The following is a 22099-nucleotide window of genomic DNA, read 5'->3' on the forward strand; positions in this document are numbered from 1 at the left end:
AATTCTTAGCATATCAACTTGGACGGTACATGTACCTCAGTGTTAGGTTCCAAACTGTACGGATTCTCTTACCCTGTAAATCTGGTCCTCCAGCATTTCCTGTCTCAGCGAATGGCACCACTATTCATTCAGCTGCTTAAGTCAGAAATTTGGGAGTCACAAATCTCTCTCAAATCTGTTCCTGCTAAGAATTTATGGGAGGTTTAGACTATCTTTTTTTTTTTTTTTACTTTAATTTTTATTTTTTAAAATTTACATCCAAATTAGTATATAGTGAAGCATTGATTTCAGTAGATTCCCTAATGCCCCTTACCCATTTAGCCCATCCCCCCTCCCACAACCCCTCCAGCAGCCCTCAGTTTGTTCTCCATATTTATGAGTCTCTTTTGTCCCCCTCCCTATTTTTATATTATTTTTGTTTCCCTTCCCTTATGTTTATCTGTTTTGTCTCTTAAAGTCCTTATATGACTATCTTTTAAAGCAGCTTTGTCACAGTGGTAATGTAACCTGAGTAACAACAAGATATGGATAAATTTCAGGGACAAAGGACTTTGTTTCTGCTGTTTGTCAGGGTAGCATTACATTAGCCTTTTAAAATGTTGCTTTGCAGTAATTTCCTTATTTAATGATGGTTCAATAACATAAGTGTGAAATATGTTGATTTGTATATATATGATATTGGTTGACAAATGCTGTGGTGTTTACAGTGTGTCGGGCACTGTTCCGACCCTGGGGGTAGAGCAGTGAACGAGATAGACTGTGTTTTTGTGGAGCTTCTGTCCCAGTGAGGACAGACCGACTGCGAACAAGTAAACACACTTAACTTCAGACAGTCATCAGCACCTTGAAGATATGAAAGCAGGCTGGAGTGAGAGAGTGGCAAGACTCGCTGGAGAGGGGGACAGGGAGGTCCACCCCGGGATGCAGCACGGAGCGGAGTCCTCCGAGTGAGGAGACAGTGTGAGCCTCTGGGGAGAAGGATCCGTGATGAGGGAACATGAGTACAAAGACCCTGAGACCGAGAGGAGCGTGGCATGTTTACAGGGCAGAAAGAAAGGCAGCTCAGCCCGTTGATATAAAATAAAGAACTTGTGGAGTCCCTTTCGTAATACTATCCCCTTACAAGTGAGGACATGATCATGTGAAAACCAGGAGTGGCTGATTTACATGTGCTTGTAATTTATCTCCCATCATGGTGCTGGTTGTGGAGTACTGCTGTGTGTAGGCTGAGGTCATAGGAACAGCTTTCCTTTTTTGTTTGTTTATTTATTTTGAGAGAGACAGGGGAGGGGAGAAGAGAGAGAAGGGGAGAGAGAGAGAGAATTCCAAGCAGGCTCTGCACAGTGAGCCCTGAGTCTGGTGTGAGGCTCAAACCCACGAACAGTGAGATCATGACCTGAGCTGAAATCAAGAGACACTCAACCGGCTGAGCCATCCAGGTGCTCCAGGAGCAGCTTTCTTGATGTGAGTGCCTCTGCTTCACCCTGAGTCAAGGTTTATCTCTTTGTTCATTTGTTCATTAAACACTTACGGATTCTTAGGGGTAGGCTGTTTGGATGACTATGATAAATAAATCACAGTTCCTGCCTTGGTTTACTGGTGGGAGTTAGGGAGATAGACCTTATCTTTCGCATGGTGTAGTGAGTGCAGTGGCCCAAATAGCACAGGGAGCCGATCAACAGGGTGCTTCCTGGGGAAGAATCCCTCCCCTGGGTCTTGATGTGGGGGACTAGGGAGTGGCTTAGGGAAGAGGTGGGAGGGTTGTTCAAGCTGAAGGAGTTGGCTGCACAGAGACCTGGCTGGGTGAGTAGCATACATGTAGGGCACAATGAGTAGGTATGAGTGGCCAGGTGTGAGTGAGAGTGAGGCTGGGCCTGTGGTCCTGCCCTGGCTGCGTGTTAGAACCATCTGGGGCTTCCTCAGCAAAGCTCAGTGCTTGAGCTACATACCAGAGTGATTACAGTGCAGTCTCAGGGGACTGCCGGGCATCATTGTTGTTTCAAGCTCCCTTGGTGATCTGAGTACTGCCAGAGCCTTACATGGTACATGTACATGGTACTGCCTCTGATCCTCTGACTCCTGAGAGCCCAGCATGGGCAGGGGCTACCTGGCTTCTCCTCTAGGCTGGGAGCTGACTTTCAGTGTCACTTGCTTGTCAGATTACCAGGGTACAGCCACCTGCCCACTAGACCTTCCAGCCATCTATTCCTCCAGCACCTGACCCCTTTTTGTGGACCCATGCCGTTTGTCGGAGCGTGTCCACTCCCGCTCTCTTTCCTTACCATATTCATTGATCCTGGCCTCTTGTGACCTAATATCCCCTAGAAGCCATTTTGGCACATGAGGTATTAAATTTCATTTAGAAATCTAAGCTTCTTTTCTGACTTTTTTATCCACTTCTGGGAGTAACTGTTACATTTCCTGTTTGTTTTATTTTGAGAACCGTCCTAAACCCAATTAGATAGTTGTTCCATTTTAAGAGATCATGAATAAAGAATTACAGGATTAAAAGAATTGCCATACTTTTAAGGCGATTGCAATATTTATGTGTGTTAGATTTGGACTGCCTTTTGTGCTGCACTTGGAGAAGACAATAGCATGGGACCTTCTGCAGAAGGAAATCTTGGAGAAGATGAAGTATTTCCTGAGGCCCACGGTTTGCATTCAGGTGGGTCGGCATCTGGATGCCCCAGCACAGCATGCGTGTGTACCCAACGATGAAACAGTCCCTGCAGAGAAGTTTGAGTTTTGGACCTCTGCACTTAGGGAAGACCAGACATGGCGCTGGGATGCCAAGGAGCTGTGTGCAAAGCTGTTTAGTAAAATCAGCTGTGTTCAGATTTTCAAGACTGAGGACTTAGCCCCTCATTTTCTGGCCACTGCAAGAATTTCCTTGAACTGCTGGGTATTTCTTTATAATATATATTTATCTAATAAAGATTAGCACACGATCAGCTTGGAGAGATTTTGTAGAACAGCTATCTGTGTACTTTCAAAATTACGACTACTATATTAAGGTATCCATGGGAGACTTACATGAAGTTAACGTTCAGCCTAAAGCAGCATGTTACTTGTCCTGCATAACATATTTGATATGTAAACTGCATTTAGGTAAATCATATTTAAAGTGTGTAAGAGTGGCTCAACAACCTAATAGAATATCAGAGAGAAGCATTTTGCCAAACCATTTGCTGTCTCTCTAATCTGTTTTGGAAATGCTACTGTGACGCACATGCCTTGGAAGAGAAATTCAGTCAAATCCTCTTTTACTGTTTGATGCAGGTGTGTCCATTCAGTTTGCGTGTCGTCAGTGTTGTGGGGATAACATACTTGCTGCCCCAGGAGGAGAAACCCCTGTGCCACCCAACGGTAGAAAGGTAAAAATTGTCTTCTACAATTTTATTTATGCTCATGTATAATTTCTAGTGACGGCTGGTACAGTTTCCACCTACGTATGTAGGCTCTTAGGCTCGTTTAGAAATTAAGTATACTTTTTACTTTTCATTCATATTTGAGTATGATATGTTTTATGATCTTTTTCGAAATCAGAAAAACCTGGAGTCCTCCTGTCAGGAAAGCAAATTAATGTATGTCCCAGGACTACAGATATAATTACACTTTCATACTCAGCCAAGATGGAAGTTTTCCAAAGTAGAATTCTCATCATGCCGCTTTCCTCCTGGAAATTTTTTTTCTTAATGTTTATTTATTTTGAGAAAGAGAGAGAGAGACAGAGACAGAGCATGAGTGGGGTAGGGGCAGAGAGAGAGGGAGACACAGAATCCGAAGCAGGCTCCAGGCTCTGAGCTGTCAGCACAGAGCCCCCGATGTGGGGCTCGAACCCCTGAACCGTGAGATCATGACCTGAGCTGAAGTTGGATGCTTAACCAACTGCGCCACCCGGGTGCCCCTCCTCCTGGAAATCTTAAATGGCAACCTGTGACCTAAAAGATGAAGCCCATCTTCCACAGTGTATGAAGCTCTACAGTTTGAACCCTGCTTACACCCCGTTTGTCAGGCTCTTCCCCTCATCTTAAATCTTCAGCAGTATCCCAGCATGAGGATTGTTGGAACACGTGGCACGACTCGTGTGTGCCTTTGCATGTGTGGTGTCCTCTGTGGATCATTCCATTCCCTTGAACCTTCACACTGTTCCTCCTCTCCCTCAGTAGACCTAGTCGCTTCCCTCTGCTACCTCCCTGCTTTTTCTACATGCTTCCAACACCCTACTGCATTAATAAAAGAATACACATATGTGTGTGTGTGTATATATATATATATATATATAGTTGCATAAATACAAAAACTCACATTATCTTTATTATGATTTTTCAGCAAATATTGTGGTGTTTGCACTTTAAGATTCCAAAAAAAGTATACAATGTGGTTGTGTTTGAAAGCAGTTTATGTTTGGTTTTAGAGACAAGAGTTAAGAGATTAGATACTGATCCAGAATACTGCAAAGCGTAACAAATATTAGATGGGTAATTAATATTGACTACTCTTGCTGAAAGAGTTTCTCAGGAGATGGTGACAAGAAAGGCCACCTGAGGGGAGTGCTTTATAAAAGACAGGGATGGAACTTGAGGGGTACCTTGCAGGAAGGGCACAGTTTGGATTGGCATGGGGCACAGTCCAAGGGCCCAGGCGTGGGTTATGGGGGAGAAGAGGTGTAGGAGCAAGACTTTGTTTCCAGAGGGACTACTATCTGGTCTCTATTTGGGTTGGTGAGAAATGAGACAAATAGTTGGAAGGGTCATAAAGAACATCTGAGAGTGATTGTAGACAGCCTACATAATGTGAGACTGATTTCTTCTAATCTCCTTCTGTACTGGACATTTAAAAAAAATTTTTTTTTCAACGTTTTTATTTATTTTTGGGACAGAGAGAGACAGAGCATGAACGGGGGAGGGGCAGAGAGAGAGGGAGACACAGAATCGGAAACAGGCTCCAGGCTCCGAGCCATCAGCCCGGAGCCTGACGCGGGGCTCGAACTCACGGACCGCGAGATCGTGACCTGGCTGAAGTCGGACGCTTAACCGACTGCGCCACCCAGGCACCCCCTGTACTGGACATTTTAATTTAAGGATTTTTCAGTCCAGTTGTAACCTAGTTATTCTAAATATGAAGTCATAATTGTCTTGCTAGAAACTCTGATGAGGAACAGTGTTGAACATTTTCAGCAATCACATTATGATATCAAATTTCAGATAGGATATAATCATAAGTAAAATAATTTATTAAGAGCATAATATGTGACTTCCTTCTCCATCCTCTAGGGCATTAAAATCTTGTGGACCAGGTGGCACTGCTCATGTGAAGTTAGTGGTAGAATGGGACAAGGAAACAAAAGATTTGTGAGTATTGTTTTATTTACTGTTTATAGAATCATCGTTTTAATTACCATTTTTAATAGCATCCCTTTGATCCCTCAGATTAGCTGAGACAAATCTCTCTTTTTAGCTAAGTATCCAAGTGGCTTGCTAAGCCTTTAATCAGTTATTTCTTTCCTATACATTTTGTTGTCTGGATCTCAAAAACCTCAGAACATTTGCTGCTGATGAGACTGAGCTATTTATTCATTACTGTTCAGGGCCAATGATTTTGATTTTGATTATAAGCCCATTAACTCTAGTAAATTATGCCAAATGCATGCCTGTAGATACAAAGGACAAGAATATATATTAATGGTTCATGACCAATCCCATGAAAACCAACTCCCAAGTTATTTTCAAGAAATAATTTTATAGATACAGAGCTTTTCAAGACTATTTTGGAACATAGAAAAGTTGGATGACCAGTTGATAACCTGTTTGCTTTTGTTACACATTGGTTCTTTTTGATTATGAATTTATAGTCACATCGTGAAGCTGCAGTTTGGGGGTCAGTTTTGCAAGACATTCTCTGATAAATGCTTCCCTCCCCCGCCAATTGCAGCTTGTTTGTAAATACTGAAGATGAGTATATTCCTGATGCAGAAAGTGTCCGTCTGCAGAGGGAGCGTCATCATCAGCCCCAGACTTGCACTTTATCCCAGTGTTTCCAGCTCTACACCAAAGAGGAGCGGGTAAGAGCCTGGCAGCACTTCTGGGGTGGTGAGGGTGCTAGGGAGGGCGATGTGGCAGGATGACACCGGAGAGCAAAGTATGCCCCAGAAAAGTCCCCAGGCGTTTTTCGCTCACATAATGGGTGTCTTAGTGCTATTCCTTTTAGGACTTTACAAAAGTAGTTTAGATTACTAGAAAACCTTGATTGATTGAAATGCTCTAGAAGTGAACCTTTGTAGTTAATTTTTTTTCTTTTTTAACAGTAATATATGTATTATTTTTTTGTTTTGATTTAGAGATTTTAAACCTTGTTTTTAAATGTTTAATTTTGAGAGAGAGAGCGTGCACGTGCACACGTGCACAAATGGGGGAGGAGTAGAGAGAGAAGGAGACACAGAATCTGAAGCAGGCCCCAGGCTCTGAGCTGTCAGCACAGAGCCTGATGTGGGGCTGGAACTCGTGAACTGCGAGATCATGACCTGAGCTGAAGTCTAACACTTAACTGACTGAGCCACCCAGGCACCCCTTGATTTAGGGATTTTAAGTCATTTCCCCTAGTAACAAAAATAGTTATTCTTAACTTTTTGGCACCAAAAACATATGTGCCAGGACCTACTTAAATTCAAACTTAAATTAATTAAAATGAAACAAAATTAAAAATTCTGTTCCTTAGCTACATTAGCCACACTTTGGAGTGCTCAGTGCAGATGTAGATGGGTGGCTTAGTCGGTTAAGCGCCTGACTTTGGCTCAGGTCATGATCTCACGGTTTGTGAGTTTGAGCCCCACGTAGGGCTCTGTGCTGACAGCTCAGAGCCTGGGGCCTGCTTTGGATTCTGTGCTTCCTTCTCTCTCTGCCCCTCCCCCATTCTCTCTCTCTATCTCTCTCAAAAGTAAACTGTAAAAAAAAAAAAAAGTTAGATCAGAAGGCATGTTTTAGACCACTTAGTACAGTGCTTTGCAGATTATAGGGACTCAGTAAATATTTGAATAGAAGAGTGGGATACATGAATAAGTCTGTGGATGGGGCCAATGCCTGTGTGGTTTTTAAAACTCTCTAGGGCTTTGCACCTTAAGCAGCCTTGACTAGAGCACTTGGTGTTCAGCTAATCTTGAGCTGATGTTTAGTATACTTTTGACTGCTAATTGTTACTGTTCACTCTTATATTTAGAGAATCCTGCGATTTCCGGGTTGGAGGGGACTTTAAAACTCCTTTTTTCTTTTCTTGTTTTCTTTTTTTTTTTTTTTTTTGAGAGAGAGACCATGAGCAGGGGAGAGGGCAGAGGGAGAGAGAGAATCTTAAGCAGACTACAGGCTCAGCACGGGGCTTGATCCCACGACCCTGGGATCATGACCTGAGCCAAAATCAAGAGCCAGACACTCAACCGATTGAGCCAGTCAGGCACCCCAAAACTCGTATTTTCTAATGGTTGAGTTCTTCTGCCTAATTTCAAATAGGTGATTATCCAGCTGCTATTTGAATACCTTAGTTACGAGGCATTTCTGTACTCAGGAGACATGCCATTTCCTCCCTGGATATCTCTGGTGGTCCCCGAGGCTTCTCTGAAATATGCCCTGGGTTACTGCAACCAACACATTCATTAAGGATATGTGATGACAAGTCCTGATTTTCTTCCACTTGTCTATCCTTTAAATATTTGAAAATACTTTTAATATTCTCACAGTCTTTTTTCCCCCAAGCTATTCATAGCCAGCTCCTTTAATAATAGTTTTTCTTTTTTTTTTAAGTTTATTTTTGAGAGAGAGAGAGGGAGAGAGAACCAGTGGGGGAGGGCCAGAGAGAGAGGGGGATAGAGGATCTGAATCGGGCTCTGTGCTGACAGCAGAGAGCCCACTGTGGAGCTTGAACTCAGGAACCTTGAGATGATGACCTGACTGAAGTCAGGCACTTAACCGACTGAGCCACCCAGACATCCCTAATAATAGTTTTTCATAAGACCTATTTTTTTTTTTTTCTTCCCAGTTTGGAGCCTAATTATACAATAGGCAGTTGGCTTTAAAAACAGGTTGATGGCAGACTCTGTGTGGTACCTCGTCCTATTTGGGCTTTTTTTTTTTTTTTTTTAATTTGGGAGATGTTTGAGAATGGCCCAAAGCTTAAAACTGAGTGGATCTACTAGATGACAACATTGGTATTCCACAGAACATCTCATTGACCTAGAAGGTTAAGTTCAAGCTAGCAAGATACATTTGAGTAGGGATTCATTCATTCAGTAAATGTTTATTGAGTACATACTGTGCACTAGGTGGTACGCTTAGTACTGGGGATATAACAGGGACTAAGCCAGGCAGTGTTTCTGACCTCAGTCTGTTTGGTGGGGATAAATAAGTAAATAAAGCAAGCAACTTGGCATGGTTGAAAAACAGGAATGAGGCCAGTGTGGCTGGGACACAGCGGGTAAGGGAGAGAGTTGAGAGAGTCTGTTCTGGTCATAAAATAATCCCAATATCTATAAGCCATGCCTGGCACATAGACAGGGATTCAGTAAGTCCACACTAGAATGAATGCATAAATGAATGTTACTTGGGAAGTTCAGTCATCGGGTCCAGAAATACGACAGGGACACGGAAGAGGAGACAGTGAGATTCAGCAGCAGGCTGTGAGATGCTAACTTGGGGATTTAGATGTCTGCAAGCTCAGTATTGATCAGCAGTGTCACGTGCCAGCCACTGTCAGCTGCCTTAAGGATGCTTTAAAACAGTGCCCAGAATTCAGATGGTGATAGCACCATTCTTTTCATTACCTTAAATGCTCACTCTTTAATAAGAGACTGACAAACCGGGGCACCAGAGAGAGTGGATAGGGGCTGGTGCATCTGGAAACCACGACATGCTGAATTTGACAGAGGAGGCCTTGAGTGGGGATCTAATAGTTATTTTTAGGCACTTCAAGGATCGGCTTGTGGATAAGGGATTGGACTTAATTTTATCTGAAAAGCAGAACCTAAAGATTGGAAATTACAGGGAGAGTGAATTTGTCTTAATATGAGGAAGAACTTTGTGACAGACAGTCTGAAAATGGAAGAGCTGCCTACTGAGATAGCTGCCCTTCATCTGCTGGTCAGAGTCAGCGAGACTGATGTGGTCGGCAGGGCCAGGAGCTCTTTGTAGCAGTTTACAATGAGATAAGTACAGAAATCAGAGACGTTTTCGAAGCTGTCATAGCTCTTAGACATTGTCAGGTTGTTCTTATTGTATCTTATAAAAGTATCTGTATTGGAAATTGACAAAACAGACTACAGCCTGCTCCTTTACCACACACGCTGGGCTGGATGGCCACATACATAGACTATTAATAAGTCACACAGAGATGCAGACTGACCAGATGACAGTTGTGGGTCTCTGCCAGCGTTAAGTGTCTGAGTCACTTCCATCCACCCAAACTTCTGTTTTTCCCCATATTTCCTACAAATGTGATTTGGTCTTCCTGCCACGGGGGAAAAAAAACAACAACCCAGTCTGCTTCCTTTTCCTGTTACCATGCCTGCCTTTCTCCTCTTCTTTTCTGCCTTATTCCCTATTAGTGGTTTCAGCTCTTTCCCTGTCTCCATCCCACTTGCACTTCTGACACTGCCCTCTGAAACTCTCGGTGGCCCCTGGTTTGCTCAGTTCTGTGGCCTTTGCTCCATCACCATCTGACCTCTCCATGGGATCTTGCCATTCTCTCTCCTTGGTATGCATCAGAGGGAATGCTTCTGATTTGCCTATTTTTCTGACTATGCATCCTCAGGCTCTGGTGGTTTCTCAGCTTTAGTATTTCACTGAAAAAAAGAGGCATTCCCCAAGATTCTGTTCTGTGCTTCTATCTGTTCCATCTCAGTAGGCATGGTCATTCCTTACCTCATCATGTTGATAGTCCCTGATCTGGTGCATCTTCTGAACTCCAGAGGAGACTTAAATCTCTCATCAGACATGCCTCATGGGCATACCTCTAACTGAATAAGTCCCCTTCCTGAAACCCTCACCTGCAGAGATGACATATGTGGACTTGAGGCCTCAGATTGACGTTCAGAAAGACCTTGTTGGTAGCAGGATGGGGGAGGATTGTTTGGAGTGGGTTAGTGCTTGGGAGAGAGAGATCAGATAGGAGACTCCGAAGTCCAGATGAGAGCGAGGGTAGGGACTCTGAATTAAGGCCATGTTAGTGGGAATGGAGTGCAGGAGACAGGTGTGAGAGGTGGCAGGCAATTACTTTGGGTAGATGTGGAACGAGAGGAAGAGGGAAGGGTTTGAGGGTTTGGGATACCTGTCCGCCCTGCCGGTTCTGCTTTTGGTGGGTGGCAGTAGTGTTTGTTGAGGTATGACATGGAGGAGGAGGGGGAGGAAGGGGGAGGGAGGGAAGGAGGATGGGACAGGTGGAGGAGGAGGAGGACAGTATATTGATGGAAGCGCAACAGGTTGAGTTTGAGAATCTGTGGAATTTGAGGTTCTTCTGTGATGTGGAACATCCTCTGTGTAATATTTACCTGTTCAGTCATGCATTTTTGAGAGATGATTTATTCAGCAAATCTTTGGGTGCCAGCTCTGGCCAGGTGCCGCTTTTGATGGTGTTTTCCATTGACTCTGCATCCTATGTATGTGGTTTCCCGAGAGACCCGAGTTGTACCGTGCCCTGACCAAGAAGTGGGGGCCGCGGCCTCCTATAAAAGCCTCGCCTGAGGTGGTGCGTAACGGAAGTCGTGTCATGCTCCTTGTTTTCAGCTTGCCCCGGATGACGCCTGGCGGTGCCCGCACTGTAAGCAGCTGCAGCAGGGGAGCATCACGTTAAGCCTCTGGACTCTGCCTGATGTGCTTATTATCCATCTGAAGAGATTTCGACAGGTAAGGATGTCCTCTGTCACAGTGAGAAAAGCTGTGACCAAGTTTCTCATGCCTCTGCTGTGGGCTGTATGGGGGTCCTTCGGTGTCCCTGTTGGATCCAGCGTCCCTGTCCACGTTGTTACAGATGCCTCTGCCCCAGTGTCTGGGGTCATGTTTGTTCCTACCCAAAGCAAAATTTGAGCATCCTGTGGCCTTTTCAATTCAAAACATTTTAGTTCATACTGCAGGTGTTTTACTTTGTTCTTGAGGATTTGCTTTAGATTTGAAAATGTTGTGCTTTAAATTTTGGTAAGTGTACTTTAGGATTAAAAAAAACCACAGAGCTCCTTTCTGGGGCAGGTAGAATTCTCTTTGTACCTAAAGTAATAGCAGGTGTTACCCTGCTCCCAGAAGCGGTCACATAGTTGGGAAGATGACTCATAAATATATGCAGAGAAAATCTGATGTGAGTTGTGTTGCTCCGAGTCAGTTTTTCCCAAAAGGCTGTGTGTTCCCTGAGGTTAGGGTTGTCCTGGGCAGGCCCCCCTGTAAGAGAGGGAAATGAGAGGGAAATGTTCAAGGAGTCTCTCAGGCCTGGCTTTAAGGTGTGTATCTGAAAGATTAGGAGTAGGCCTCTCCCAATTGAGGTGGAGGCCGTGCTGCACACACACGGTGGCAGAGGGAGCCACATGTGCAGAGCCCTGAGCGGGGCAGCACGTGCAAGAGACTGACAGCACACCGGTTTGGCTGGAGCTCCAGAGGGTGGGGGAAGGGCAGGGGCTGGTTGTTCCAGGGGCAGAGTGGGATTCTGATAAAGGGTTTTAAGCAGAGAAGCAACATGGCCAAATCTGTGTTTTGAAGAGACTATTCTGGCTACTGTGTGGAGGATGGGAGGCCACATGAATGAAGCTAGGGAGATCTGAAGGGAGCCGATGCAACCATGCAGGGGCAGGATGCTGGTGGCTTGTCCGGAGCAGTGGCTGTGGAGAAAAGACTGGAATAGATCAACAGATGTTTAGGATTTGCTGATGAAGTGAGAGTGTCTGGGGTGACAGGCACAGGATCCCTAGGTTTTTAATCATAGTAAAGAGTGTCCCGACTGTATGCAGATAGCTGCTGTATGCAGATAGCCGAGGTTCAGAGCCCGGCCTTCTTCCACACACAAGCTGACCGATTTCCTTTGCCTTCTGTTTCTTTAGAAGAAATGTCCTCACCCTTCCAGCACCCAGATTCAAAACTGCAGTGTTGTTTTCGACTTCTTTCTTGTCCCTCCCATGTAACCAGTCATCTCTTCAGCTTGGTTGTGCCTCTGCGTTGCCTCCTGTGTGTGTCCCCTTGTCCCCGTTCTTGCTGTCAGCCTGCCCGTTCAGACTTGTGATGCTTTCTAGCTGGTTGCAGTCACGTTGTCTTCTACTTGATTTCTTCACTTAAGCTGCTCCTCCCTTTGTGTCCCGTGCTGTGCACTGCTTACACAGCTTTGATGACATTCCCTCCTCCCTCAAAGCCTCAGTGCTTGACTGCACGGCAAGGTCCAAATTCTCTGTTCTGACTTTCCTGACCATCCAGGGCTCATCCTCCCTTTCTCTTATGAACGTTTTCCTTCTCTTAATAGATCCATGGCTCCATGGGGTGGGTGTTATCCATGCCCAATTAATTTCTTAGAGCTCCCACGGACACAAGAAACATTCAGAAAATAGCTAGTGAGCGGACAGTTGGATTTCAGAGGATTTCCCCGTGCCCTTAATGGAAGATACAGATTACCCGAGATTATCAACTAAATGAATTATTATCAACTAAATGAATATATTAAGTCAATGTTAACTGTTACTGTGCTTGTTGGAGGAGGTGGGGAGGAAAAGGGTACACTACTTATCTGGTGGCTATTCTGTGCCAGCACTAACTTTGTCTTTCATGTACAGTTTTACTCCATTACTTTTCATGCCTCTTTGACAGAGGTATCATGATGAACTGCCCAATACTGTCAGTTTGTAAGTTAAAAACCTAAACTCATCTATCAGATAAGGAAATGGAGACTCCGAGAGGCTCATCACCCCTTATATGTAGGTCATTGCTTGTTCTGCTTTGAGTAGTATTAAAACTTGTTCCTCCAGATAGTTAAAACTGTTAGTGTGTTTCCTTATTTTGTACGTATCTTTGGAAATCATCAGATCGGTAACTCAAACCACTTGAGCTGTTAGGGTCCACATTTCACGCAGAATTGATCTACCATCTACTTGCATGAAAATATCATCAGAACTTGTTTTTCTTCTTGTAACAGGAAGGAGACAGGCGTATGAAACTTCAGAACATGGTCAAGTTCCCCTTGACTGGCCTGGACATGACACCTCATGTGGTTAAGAGAAGTCAGAGCAGCTGGAGTTTGCCATCCCATTGGTCTCCATGGAGACGGCCCTATGGACTCGGGAGGGACCCTGAGGACTACGTCTATGACCTGTATGCTGTGTGCAATCATCATGGCACCATGCAAGGGGGGCACTACACAGGTCTGCAGTGCGAGAGGCCGGGTGTCTGTGCTGACCGTTCCTTCAGACATGTTTTGCTTGTGACAGGGCTACTTTTGCTTTAGAACCTCACTTTCTCTTCTAGTACGCAGTCTGCCATCTTTGAGGGCAGTTTTCATCTGCTGGATCTCTGTCCAAGAGCAAATAAATGCAAATTCTTCCTTCTCTTCCTGAGTCGGACCATCCAGTAGCTGTGTGACCTGACTGGGGAGTGGTGTGTGCAGGTAGATCATGTTGTCTGGGTCACCAAGGGCTCACTTTGGTTACGTCACCCCCACCGCCATTTAGGGTTTCACTCCACTCCTTGAGGTTCTCGCTTCTCCCTTATTTGGAGTGATTAGATGAACCGGTTTTATAGTGTCTTTAAGGTGATTTGGAAGAATTTTTTCTTTTTGTTTTAAAGCTAAATTTATCTTTTTCATTTTTAAAAGGGACTGTTCGTTATATGAAATTTATACACAAGAGAGAACAGTACCATCATCCATGGGCTCATCACTCAAAAATAACCATTGGTAACATTTTTAAAAAATGTGATAAATATACATATCAAAATTTACCATTTTCACCATTTTTACGTGTATGGTTCAGTGGCATTAAGTGCATTTATGTTGTAGTGCTGCCCTCAACACCATCCATCTCTAGAACGTTTTTCTTCTTCCCGAGTTGAAACTCTGTTAAACAGCAAGTCCCTGTTGCCTTTCCCACCCTCCCCACCCCCCACCCCTGGCCATTACTGTTCTGTCTCTATGAATCTGATTCTCTTGGAACCTTCTATAAGTGGAACCTTGCAAGTATTTGTCCTTTTGTGTCTGGCTTACTTCATGTAGCGTAATGTCTTTAAGATCCACCCATGTTACAGCACATGTCAGAGTTTCCTTCATTTTTAAAGCTGAATAATACTATCCCATTGTATGTAGGTAACATTTCTTCCAGTGTTTTTCTGGACGAAAACATTATTTTACACTGGCCATTATTTTACACTGTTGTGGTTGTACTGGTATGTTCTGTTTAGGTGAACATTCATGGGGCACCTCCCGTGTAACTTGCACTGGGTTCACATCAGAGGCACATCAGAGATGAATAGGCCTCAAACTGTGTCTTCTAAGAGTGTAATCGAGCAGGGACATATAGGACCACTTGATATGTCAGATCAGTAGTGTGTAATAGGTTGTGTGGTGCACAGAAGTGTACACAGCGGGAAGAGCAGGGGGCCAGTGGAGAGGGTGGTTAGAGCAAACTGGAGGCACAGGAGAAGCTGATGGGATAGTGGCCTGCACTTCAGGACTGTACCTGCTGACAGGAAGACAATAAAAAAGTTCCAGAATCAGAAGCGTGGTGAGATGCGAGGGGTGTGTGTAGGTCCCTGCATCCCAGTCTTCACACTTACCTGTTGTAACAGGAGTATTCAGTTGTCTATGCTTAATTTGTATACACACTACTTTTTAGGACCACAGGATATTCTGTTGGTGGAACTCTAATTTTATATAGCCATTTCCTGTTGTTGTAGAACATATCTACTGTTCCTGCTTTCTAACTTTGACCATAACACTGATGAACATCTTTTAGTTTACATTCTAGTTTTGTATTTCCTTGAGATGGAGTCTCAGAATTGGAATTATCCGTGATGAACATTGGGGAGGCACGCAGGCGTGGGGGCTCTTCCTTGGACATTCGTGTGTGTGGGGAGTCCATGGAGGGCACTGCTGTTAGTCTGGCCATCTGTGGGGGTGGGCGGCCAAGACTCGGAGTTTTGCTTCCCTCACACTGAACACATTTGACATGTATACTTGTAGGCACTTCCTTTCTTCATGAACTCAGTGCTTCATGCTACAAGATTCTAGGGTACCAGTGCTTCATAAAGGTCGGGGGTGGGGGTAGAGGAAGTCTGGCTCTACCAGCTGGTTTTTCAACTGTGTGGAGTTCCCTAGCAGTCAACCCTGAGACCTCCCTGTTGGGCTCCCGAACCCCTTTGCTGGCACATTCTCTCAACCTGCTTTCCCCACGGGATGCAGGAGACAGGGAAGGTGACTGGATATAGTAATCTTATATTTTGGGGATGTGAGAAGAATGGTCCCAGCTTGGAGCATGTCTCATAGTGGAGCGGTTTGCTTTGCCTCTGCTTGCTCTAGAAGCACGCTCAAGGAGAAGAACGAATGAGATTGAGAAGTATAAGTCCCCAGAAGACAGAGTTAATATTAATTAAACGTTTAGATATATTTTACTTAGTATTTTGGATTAAACCAAATTTAAAATCTGGTGAGACTATATTTTGGTCTTGCATATTTTGTATTTATATTTGATGGGACCCATTTATATAATAAATGTCGTGTGTCTAATTGGATGTTTGCCTTTGGGGTGTTACCAGTCATATCTATGTTCTTTGATACGGAGTCATAGAATTACACGCCCAGGGACTCTTCAGATGGAAAGGAACTTAGAAATGGTTTAACTTCACTGGTTAGCTGGTGTGGTAACACCTTTGCCAGCATCCCTGGTTGGTGTTCGTCCAGCTTCAGCTTTGGTAAAGAATGTGTCTTCCATTTATAATATTGTTTCTCAGGAAAGTAATGCAGTTTCTAGCAAGAAATTGTTGAGAAAAATGGGACAGTGCTGGATTTTAACCTATCATGTTACTCTTTAAAAAAAAAAAAAAAAAGTGAGGCATGAGCTGGGGCAGAGGGAGAGAGAATTGTAAGCAGGCTCCGCACTCCATGCAGAACCCAAGGCAGGGCTTGATCCTACGACCCTGGGATCATGACCTGAGCTGAAATCGAGTCGGACACTCAACCAACAACACCCCTCATGTTAATCTTTATATAGAGAAGACTTTGGAAAATGCCTGAAAACCCACAGGTACTTTGGAGGCAGCATAGTTTAGTGAAAGGAACGTGGGCTAGAGGCTAGACACCTCTTCGGAGCTCTGTGACCTACAGCAGGTAATCTTACTGGAACTTGGTGACCACGCCCGTGCACTGGAACCGCTCATGCCTGCCTCTCAGGGCCTGTGTTACCTAGGAAAAGCTTAGGCTCTTTCTGCATTATTTCCCCCTTTGTGATGCTTAGGCCATACCACTGCTTTTCCAGTATATAAAGTGTTTAGGGTTTTAGTTTAGAGAACATTTTAAATATCCTAGTGTTGTTGAATTTGAGATACCATGTTTTTAAGTCCTTGTTTGGATTTTTTTTTTAAGTTTATTTATTTTGAGAGAGAGAGAGGGCTTGAGCAGGGGAGGGGCAGAGAGAGAGAGAGAGAGAGAGAGAGAGAGAGAGAGAGAATCCCAAGCAGGTTCCATACTGTCCATACAGAGCCCGACGTGGGGCTCGATCCCATGAAGCATGAGATCGTGACTTGAACCAAAATCAAGAGTTGGACACTTAACTGCCTGAGCCACCCAGGCGCCCCTATTTGAGATTTTATTTTGCACTAGTTCTAGATATAATCAACTGGTACGTGTATAGCTAACTTGTGTATGGATTCTAGATCAAACTTCTATGAGGCAGAACCTGCCTTGTTCTTTTTTAAAATTTCCAATTTTATTTATTTATTTATTTATTTATTTATTTATTTTAATTTTTTTTTTTTTAACGTTTATTTATTTTTGAGACAGAGAGAGACAGAGCATGAGCAGGGGAGGGTCAGAGAGAGAGGGAGACACAGAATCTGAAACGGGCTCCAGGCTCTGAGCTGTCAGCACAGAGCCCGATGCAGGGCTTGAACTCACGGACCGTGAGATCATGACCTGAGTTGAAGTCGGCCGCTTAACCGACTGAGCCACCCAGGCACCCCTAAAATTTCCAATTTTTCACGACTCAATACTTATGTAAAAATACAGTAAAAATATCCCGGCAGTGTCCAGTTGCTATGAAAGTTTTTAAATGCTTATCTCAGTTTGAGTGCTTAGCTTGTTGTGGACTGGGACCAGTCTGCAAACCACAGTTTGAATAATACTTGTCTAGAAAACATTTGAGAAGCTAGTTCCAGAAAGAAAAGTGAGTTATCTAGTAAATACATTATTAAACCATTAATGTGTTCCTGGGCTGCCTTAGTTGCCGTGGTGTGACTGGGAACAGACTGTCCTGGAGAGAAGCCTACTGATGCTAGTGCAGGGCTGCTCTGTCACCTTGTCTCGGGGGCATGTCCTACTCCAGAACAGCCACCATCTCCCCAGCTGGGTCATTTATACGTTAGGCCTGACCTGCCCACTGACGAGTTGCTGTTTTACCAGCTCCCCGTGCTGCTTCTGTCTCTGTTTCTCTCCCCTTTCTGGTCCCAGGAGTCCATGGCTGTACATGGCTTCCTTCCCCATCATCACAGATTCTTATTCTGCTCTTTTTTGGGACCTGTCTGGTTGTAACCCATCCTCGCCTGTATCCCCTTTATCTCTTAAGGCTCCATACTTTACAAATGTCGTTGTGGCCTGTCGAGGGAGTCACTCCTGGTGCCTCATGGGACCCTGTGTGCCCTGCCCCTCAGGCATTCAGCTAAATATTCTAGCCCTCATTTATTATCACCCCAATAAATGGGTATTTTTAGGAAGTGTGATAAGGTACTCCTCTGAATCAATTTTATCACACCCCTTGACATATCTTTACAAGATCACGTGGCTTCACAAACACTAAGTTCTTGTCTTTTGCTGGTACTTGAATGTTCTTAATTTCTATTTCAGGGTTAGAATTTGAACTGGAGAAAAACACACATGCATTCCTGAGCTCAAGTGTTCTTAGTTTGCCAGGGCGCTTCCACTGGGCATTACGTTGTTCATACTACCCCTGAGGGAAGCAGGGTGGAATAGGGTTTAAGTGCAAACTCAGGGACTAGATACACCTGAAATGAGCTGGGCCCTGTCCTTCACCAGCTGCTTGACCTTTGGGCAAGCTGGTTAATCTTTTTGAACCTCTGTAAAATGGGAATAACAGAATAAATCTCATGGGATTAATTGAGGTATTTGGCACATAATAAGCACTAAACAAATACTAGCTGCTGCTATTATTAGTATCATTATTTCTAGTCCTATTTTCTATCTCTAATAAACACTGAAATGTTACACCATACTTAAATCAGGGTTTTCCAGCTTCAGCACTCTTGATAGTTTGGCTGGATAATTCTTGCTGTGGGGACTGTCCTGTGCATTGTGGAATGTTTTGCAGCATCCTTGATCTCCACTCACTCAGTGCCAGTACTACCCTGTCCCCTAGTTGTGACAGTCAAGAATGTCTCCATTTGTTGCCGGATGTCCCTAGCGGCGCAAAATCATCTCAGGTTGAGACCCACTGCCTCAAGTAAATAAGTACGTTGGGCTTTCTAAGATTAAGTAGAATTTTGTACATTTGGAATAGTTTGGAATGTCTTGAAACATTTTGCCTGAGCTCACAACCCAATTTGGATTTTTTACTTTGTGTGTAACTACCTGCGACCTTAAAAAGCTCTTGAATGAATTAGATGAGCCAAAGAGCTGGTGTCTGTGGGCAGAGTGGAGCAGCCGGTGCCCCCTCCCCTGGTACTGATGGCGGGCTCTTTTTGGCAGCCTACTGTAAGAACTCTGTGGATGGCCTCTGGTACTGCTTCGATGACAGTGACGTGCAGCAGCTGTCAGAAGATGAGGTCTGCACACAGACAGCGTACATCCTTTTCTACCAGAGGCGGACAGCTATTCCATCATGGTCAGCCAACAGCTCAGTGGCAGGTAAGGCCAGCCATTCTTCAGCAGCTTCTTCCTAGAGCAGAAGATTGTAATGGTCCAGAGAATTTCTCCACAAGGTCTCATGAGTCTGTTGTGTTGATCAGATAAATTCTCACATTTGAGTTTAACCTGGAAACCAAAATGACTGCAGTCAAGGAAATGGGGGTGGAATGTGCGAACCAGCAGAGTTCCCACAGAAGTGGGTAGCGCCGGTCTCAGAGTGAGCTTGCCATGTTTGCTTGTGGAACGAATGAATGAAAAAGCGGTATGGCTGCCACACTAAAAGCAAGAGGGAATGAGACCTGGCTTTGCCAGGTTTCGGTCGCATCATCTGGAAGCACATCACATCCAAGCCACATATTTAAGCATCTGTAATGTGGATGTACTAATAATATCTGCCTCATGGGGTCATTGCATGCATCAGATTACATAAATGTATGTTACAGCCTTTTAGACAAGGTAAAAGCACCATTAGAAATCGTTCTTTTTCCCGATGAGGTCGGCCTGTTCGGTTGGAAGGGTTGAAGGCTATAGTAATGATAAGTGGGCTGGATTTAGCTGGATGGGGTTTAGTCTGGATGCAGCCACACGGTCCAGACAAGGTGACGCACCCTCCTTAACGCAGCGTCTAAGAGACTGACCGACAACGGAGACATGGTAACATCGGATCATGTTAGAGAGTATTCACCCTGAATCTCCTTGAAGCTTGCGAGGGATTGGTTTGAAGCCGCTGAGAAGAGGAACCGCTGAACTGAGTGAACCCCTGCTGGAGTGAAGCCCCACTCAGTGCACCCACCCCTCAGTAGCTGCTCACCCAGTTGAGAGAGTGAGAACTCCAGTGCTCTAGTGCCTTCCCTCAGTGCTTTCCAGATTCTGAGATATGCTTGGAGATTACACCCTCTTGAGGTCTACTTGAGTCTTGTTCTCAGTTTCAAGAGCAGTTTATGTTGCTCTGGAATTTAAGGGCATCCCTGGAATGGACAGTACAGATGACATACAGCCTAGGTGTGTGCATGTTATGTGTTTGTATGTTAATATTGTGAAAACGACTTAACAATTCCACAAAGCAAGCTAAGAAATAACGGTGCACTGCCACTTTTATTTGCTCTGTGTCAGAATTTTTACTGTGTGTACTTAGAACGGTGCCTGGCAATAGGTGCTTAATAACTATTTGCAGAATGAGTATAGATGATTCTGTTGCCAGCACTTAAGATTTGCACTTTGCATTATGAAGTGTCCATGCCAATACTTGCATTTTATTACTATAAACATGAGCTAGTCTGCCCTCCTTCTCATCTTGATGGGATATTCAAGCAGGGGTCTGGGAGGTAAGACTGACACAGGCCACCCCAGCTCAGGCGCTGCCCCTTCACACGAGTGTGTGCCAGGGAGCCAGCCTGGGACTCCAGCCTGACCCCAGTGCCTGCTTCCTTTACTGCAGGCTCCACCAGCTCCTCCTTGTGTGAACACTGGGTGAGCCGGCTCCCGGGGAGCAAGCAAGCCAGCGTGACCTCCGCGGCGTCCTCCAGACGCACCTCTCTGGCCTCATTATCCGAGTCGGTGGAGATGACCGGAGAGAGGAGTGAAGACGATGGTGGGTATGGGTTTTGTGACAGATTTCCAAAGTGGCATCTCACGGACACGGCACAGGGTCCCTCACGCTTAGGAGCTAGGCCCCAAGAAGATTGTCGGAGAAGGTAAAAGGGCTGTGTGGCTGTACGGTCATAAGTACCATTTTATATAAACCTGGTTACTCGCTTTTCCTCTGTGAGCTCTAGGATGAGTTTCTCCTTGTACTTCATTATTTTCTACTTCTAAGGCTTAGTGTGGAGGCTGGAGCTTTAACCCTACAATAAGGGATACATTTCTTTCAGAGCGCTTTCCAAAGTGCTCAGTGCTTTGCCCAGGGCCGCCTGGCGAGGAGTTGCTGTGCTCGCCCAGTGTGGGGGCTTCCCGGCTCTCAGCTTTTCCCCTTTCCACTGCCGTTTCCTTTACAGGAATTTGTGACATGTTCTTTTAAGTGCAGAAGCATCTAGAACAGAAACTCTTGACTCTGCATAAAAGAATTCTGAAGATGGTCACAGTACGGATACTTGGGGAAACACAATACAAATAGAACTATGGGGTTTTTTTGTTTTTTTGTTTTTGGGTTTGTTTTTTTTGTTTTTGTTTTGTTTTGTTTTGTTTTGTTTTGTTTTGTTTTGTTTTTTACCTTCACTTACGCTTGAGTAATGGCAGCCCTCAGTTCTGACAGGAACCCCAGGTGGTGCGGGAAGGATCAGGCAGCCCTAGCATTGAGGCTGGAGGAGGTGAGAGTGAGCTCAGCTTCTCTAATGAGGACAGTGACTCATCTCCCAAGCCTGCAGCCAGCATGTCGGTTGCTGTAATCTGCATCTAGTGATGGGTAATTGTGAGACCATGAAGTGAAGGAAAACTGCAGGAGGGTGGACGGGGGCCGCCAGGCCAGGGAGGTCTGCCTCATTGTAGCTCCAGGCCCACTTGCTTTTCTGGCTTGTTGCCTTTTTCTTTGTAAAATAACAAGAGTACTGGGCCAGAATTGCTAACAAGCTCCTGATACTTTATGAAAATCCGACCACTGAGTCTTTGCTTTTTCAGGTAGAGGTTTTTCTCAACACAGCTTTTTAAACTTAGAATTCACTGTTGTTTTAACAGTAAGCTGGTTTGCCCCTGGTCTGTTTTTAGACAGTGTAGTTGGTGAGATCAGTATCCTCTTAAGCATCATCATCACAGTGGTGCCGGGGGTGCCCACAGAACAGAGCCTGTCTCCGAGGATCTTATCTGGACAGAGCTTTATAAATACTGCAGCCACAGTACCAAGTGTGTATGGAAGTTAATTTAGAATCTTTTCTTTGGAAGGAAGTTTTAAGGCACTCAGAATAGAAGTATGTAGTTCTAACTGTGAACATTTTCTTCGGAAGTTTGAAATCACTCAGGATAGGAGTGTATTGTTCTAATTATGATTGTCATCTCTAGAAGTTTGAAGTCAGGATAGGAGTGTATCGTCTCT

At 44.6% G+C, this 22099-nt stretch overlaps 1 protein-coding gene across 2 annotated transcripts in view; it reads left to right on the forward strand.

Moving 5' to 3' along the window:
- USP31 (ubiquitin specific peptidase 31) overlaps positions 1 to 22099 on the forward strand; it is a 100583-nt gene that overhangs the window by 37876 nt on the left and 40608 nt on the right. For both annotated transcript variants that reach the window (XM_047087099.1, XM_047087100.1), the window contains exons 8-15: positions 2557 to 2668; positions 3283 to 3377; positions 5280 to 5357; positions 5938 to 6067; positions 10770 to 10889; positions 13147 to 13372; positions 18916 to 19074; positions 20513 to 20665. In XM_047087099.1, coding sequence (XP_046943055.1) covers positions 2557 to 2668; positions 3283 to 3377; positions 5280 to 5357; positions 5938 to 6067; positions 10770 to 10889; positions 13147 to 13372; positions 18916 to 19074; positions 20513 to 20665 — 1073 coding nt within the window. The remainder of the gene's footprint in view (positions 1 to 2556; positions 2669 to 3282; positions 3378 to 5279; positions 5358 to 5937; positions 6068 to 10769; positions 10890 to 13146; positions 13373 to 18915; positions 19075 to 20512; positions 20666 to 22099) is intronic.

This window comes from Lynx rufus, unplaced genomic scaffold (genome assembly GCF_022079265.1).
Source record: "Lynx rufus isolate CCGP_SWC_20201006 ecotype Redwood Valley unplaced genomic scaffold, mLynRuf1.p SCAF_23, whole genome shotgun sequence".
In the NCBI taxonomy this organism is placed as follows: domain Eukaryota; kingdom Metazoa; phylum Chordata; class Mammalia; order Carnivora; family Felidae; genus Lynx; species Lynx rufus.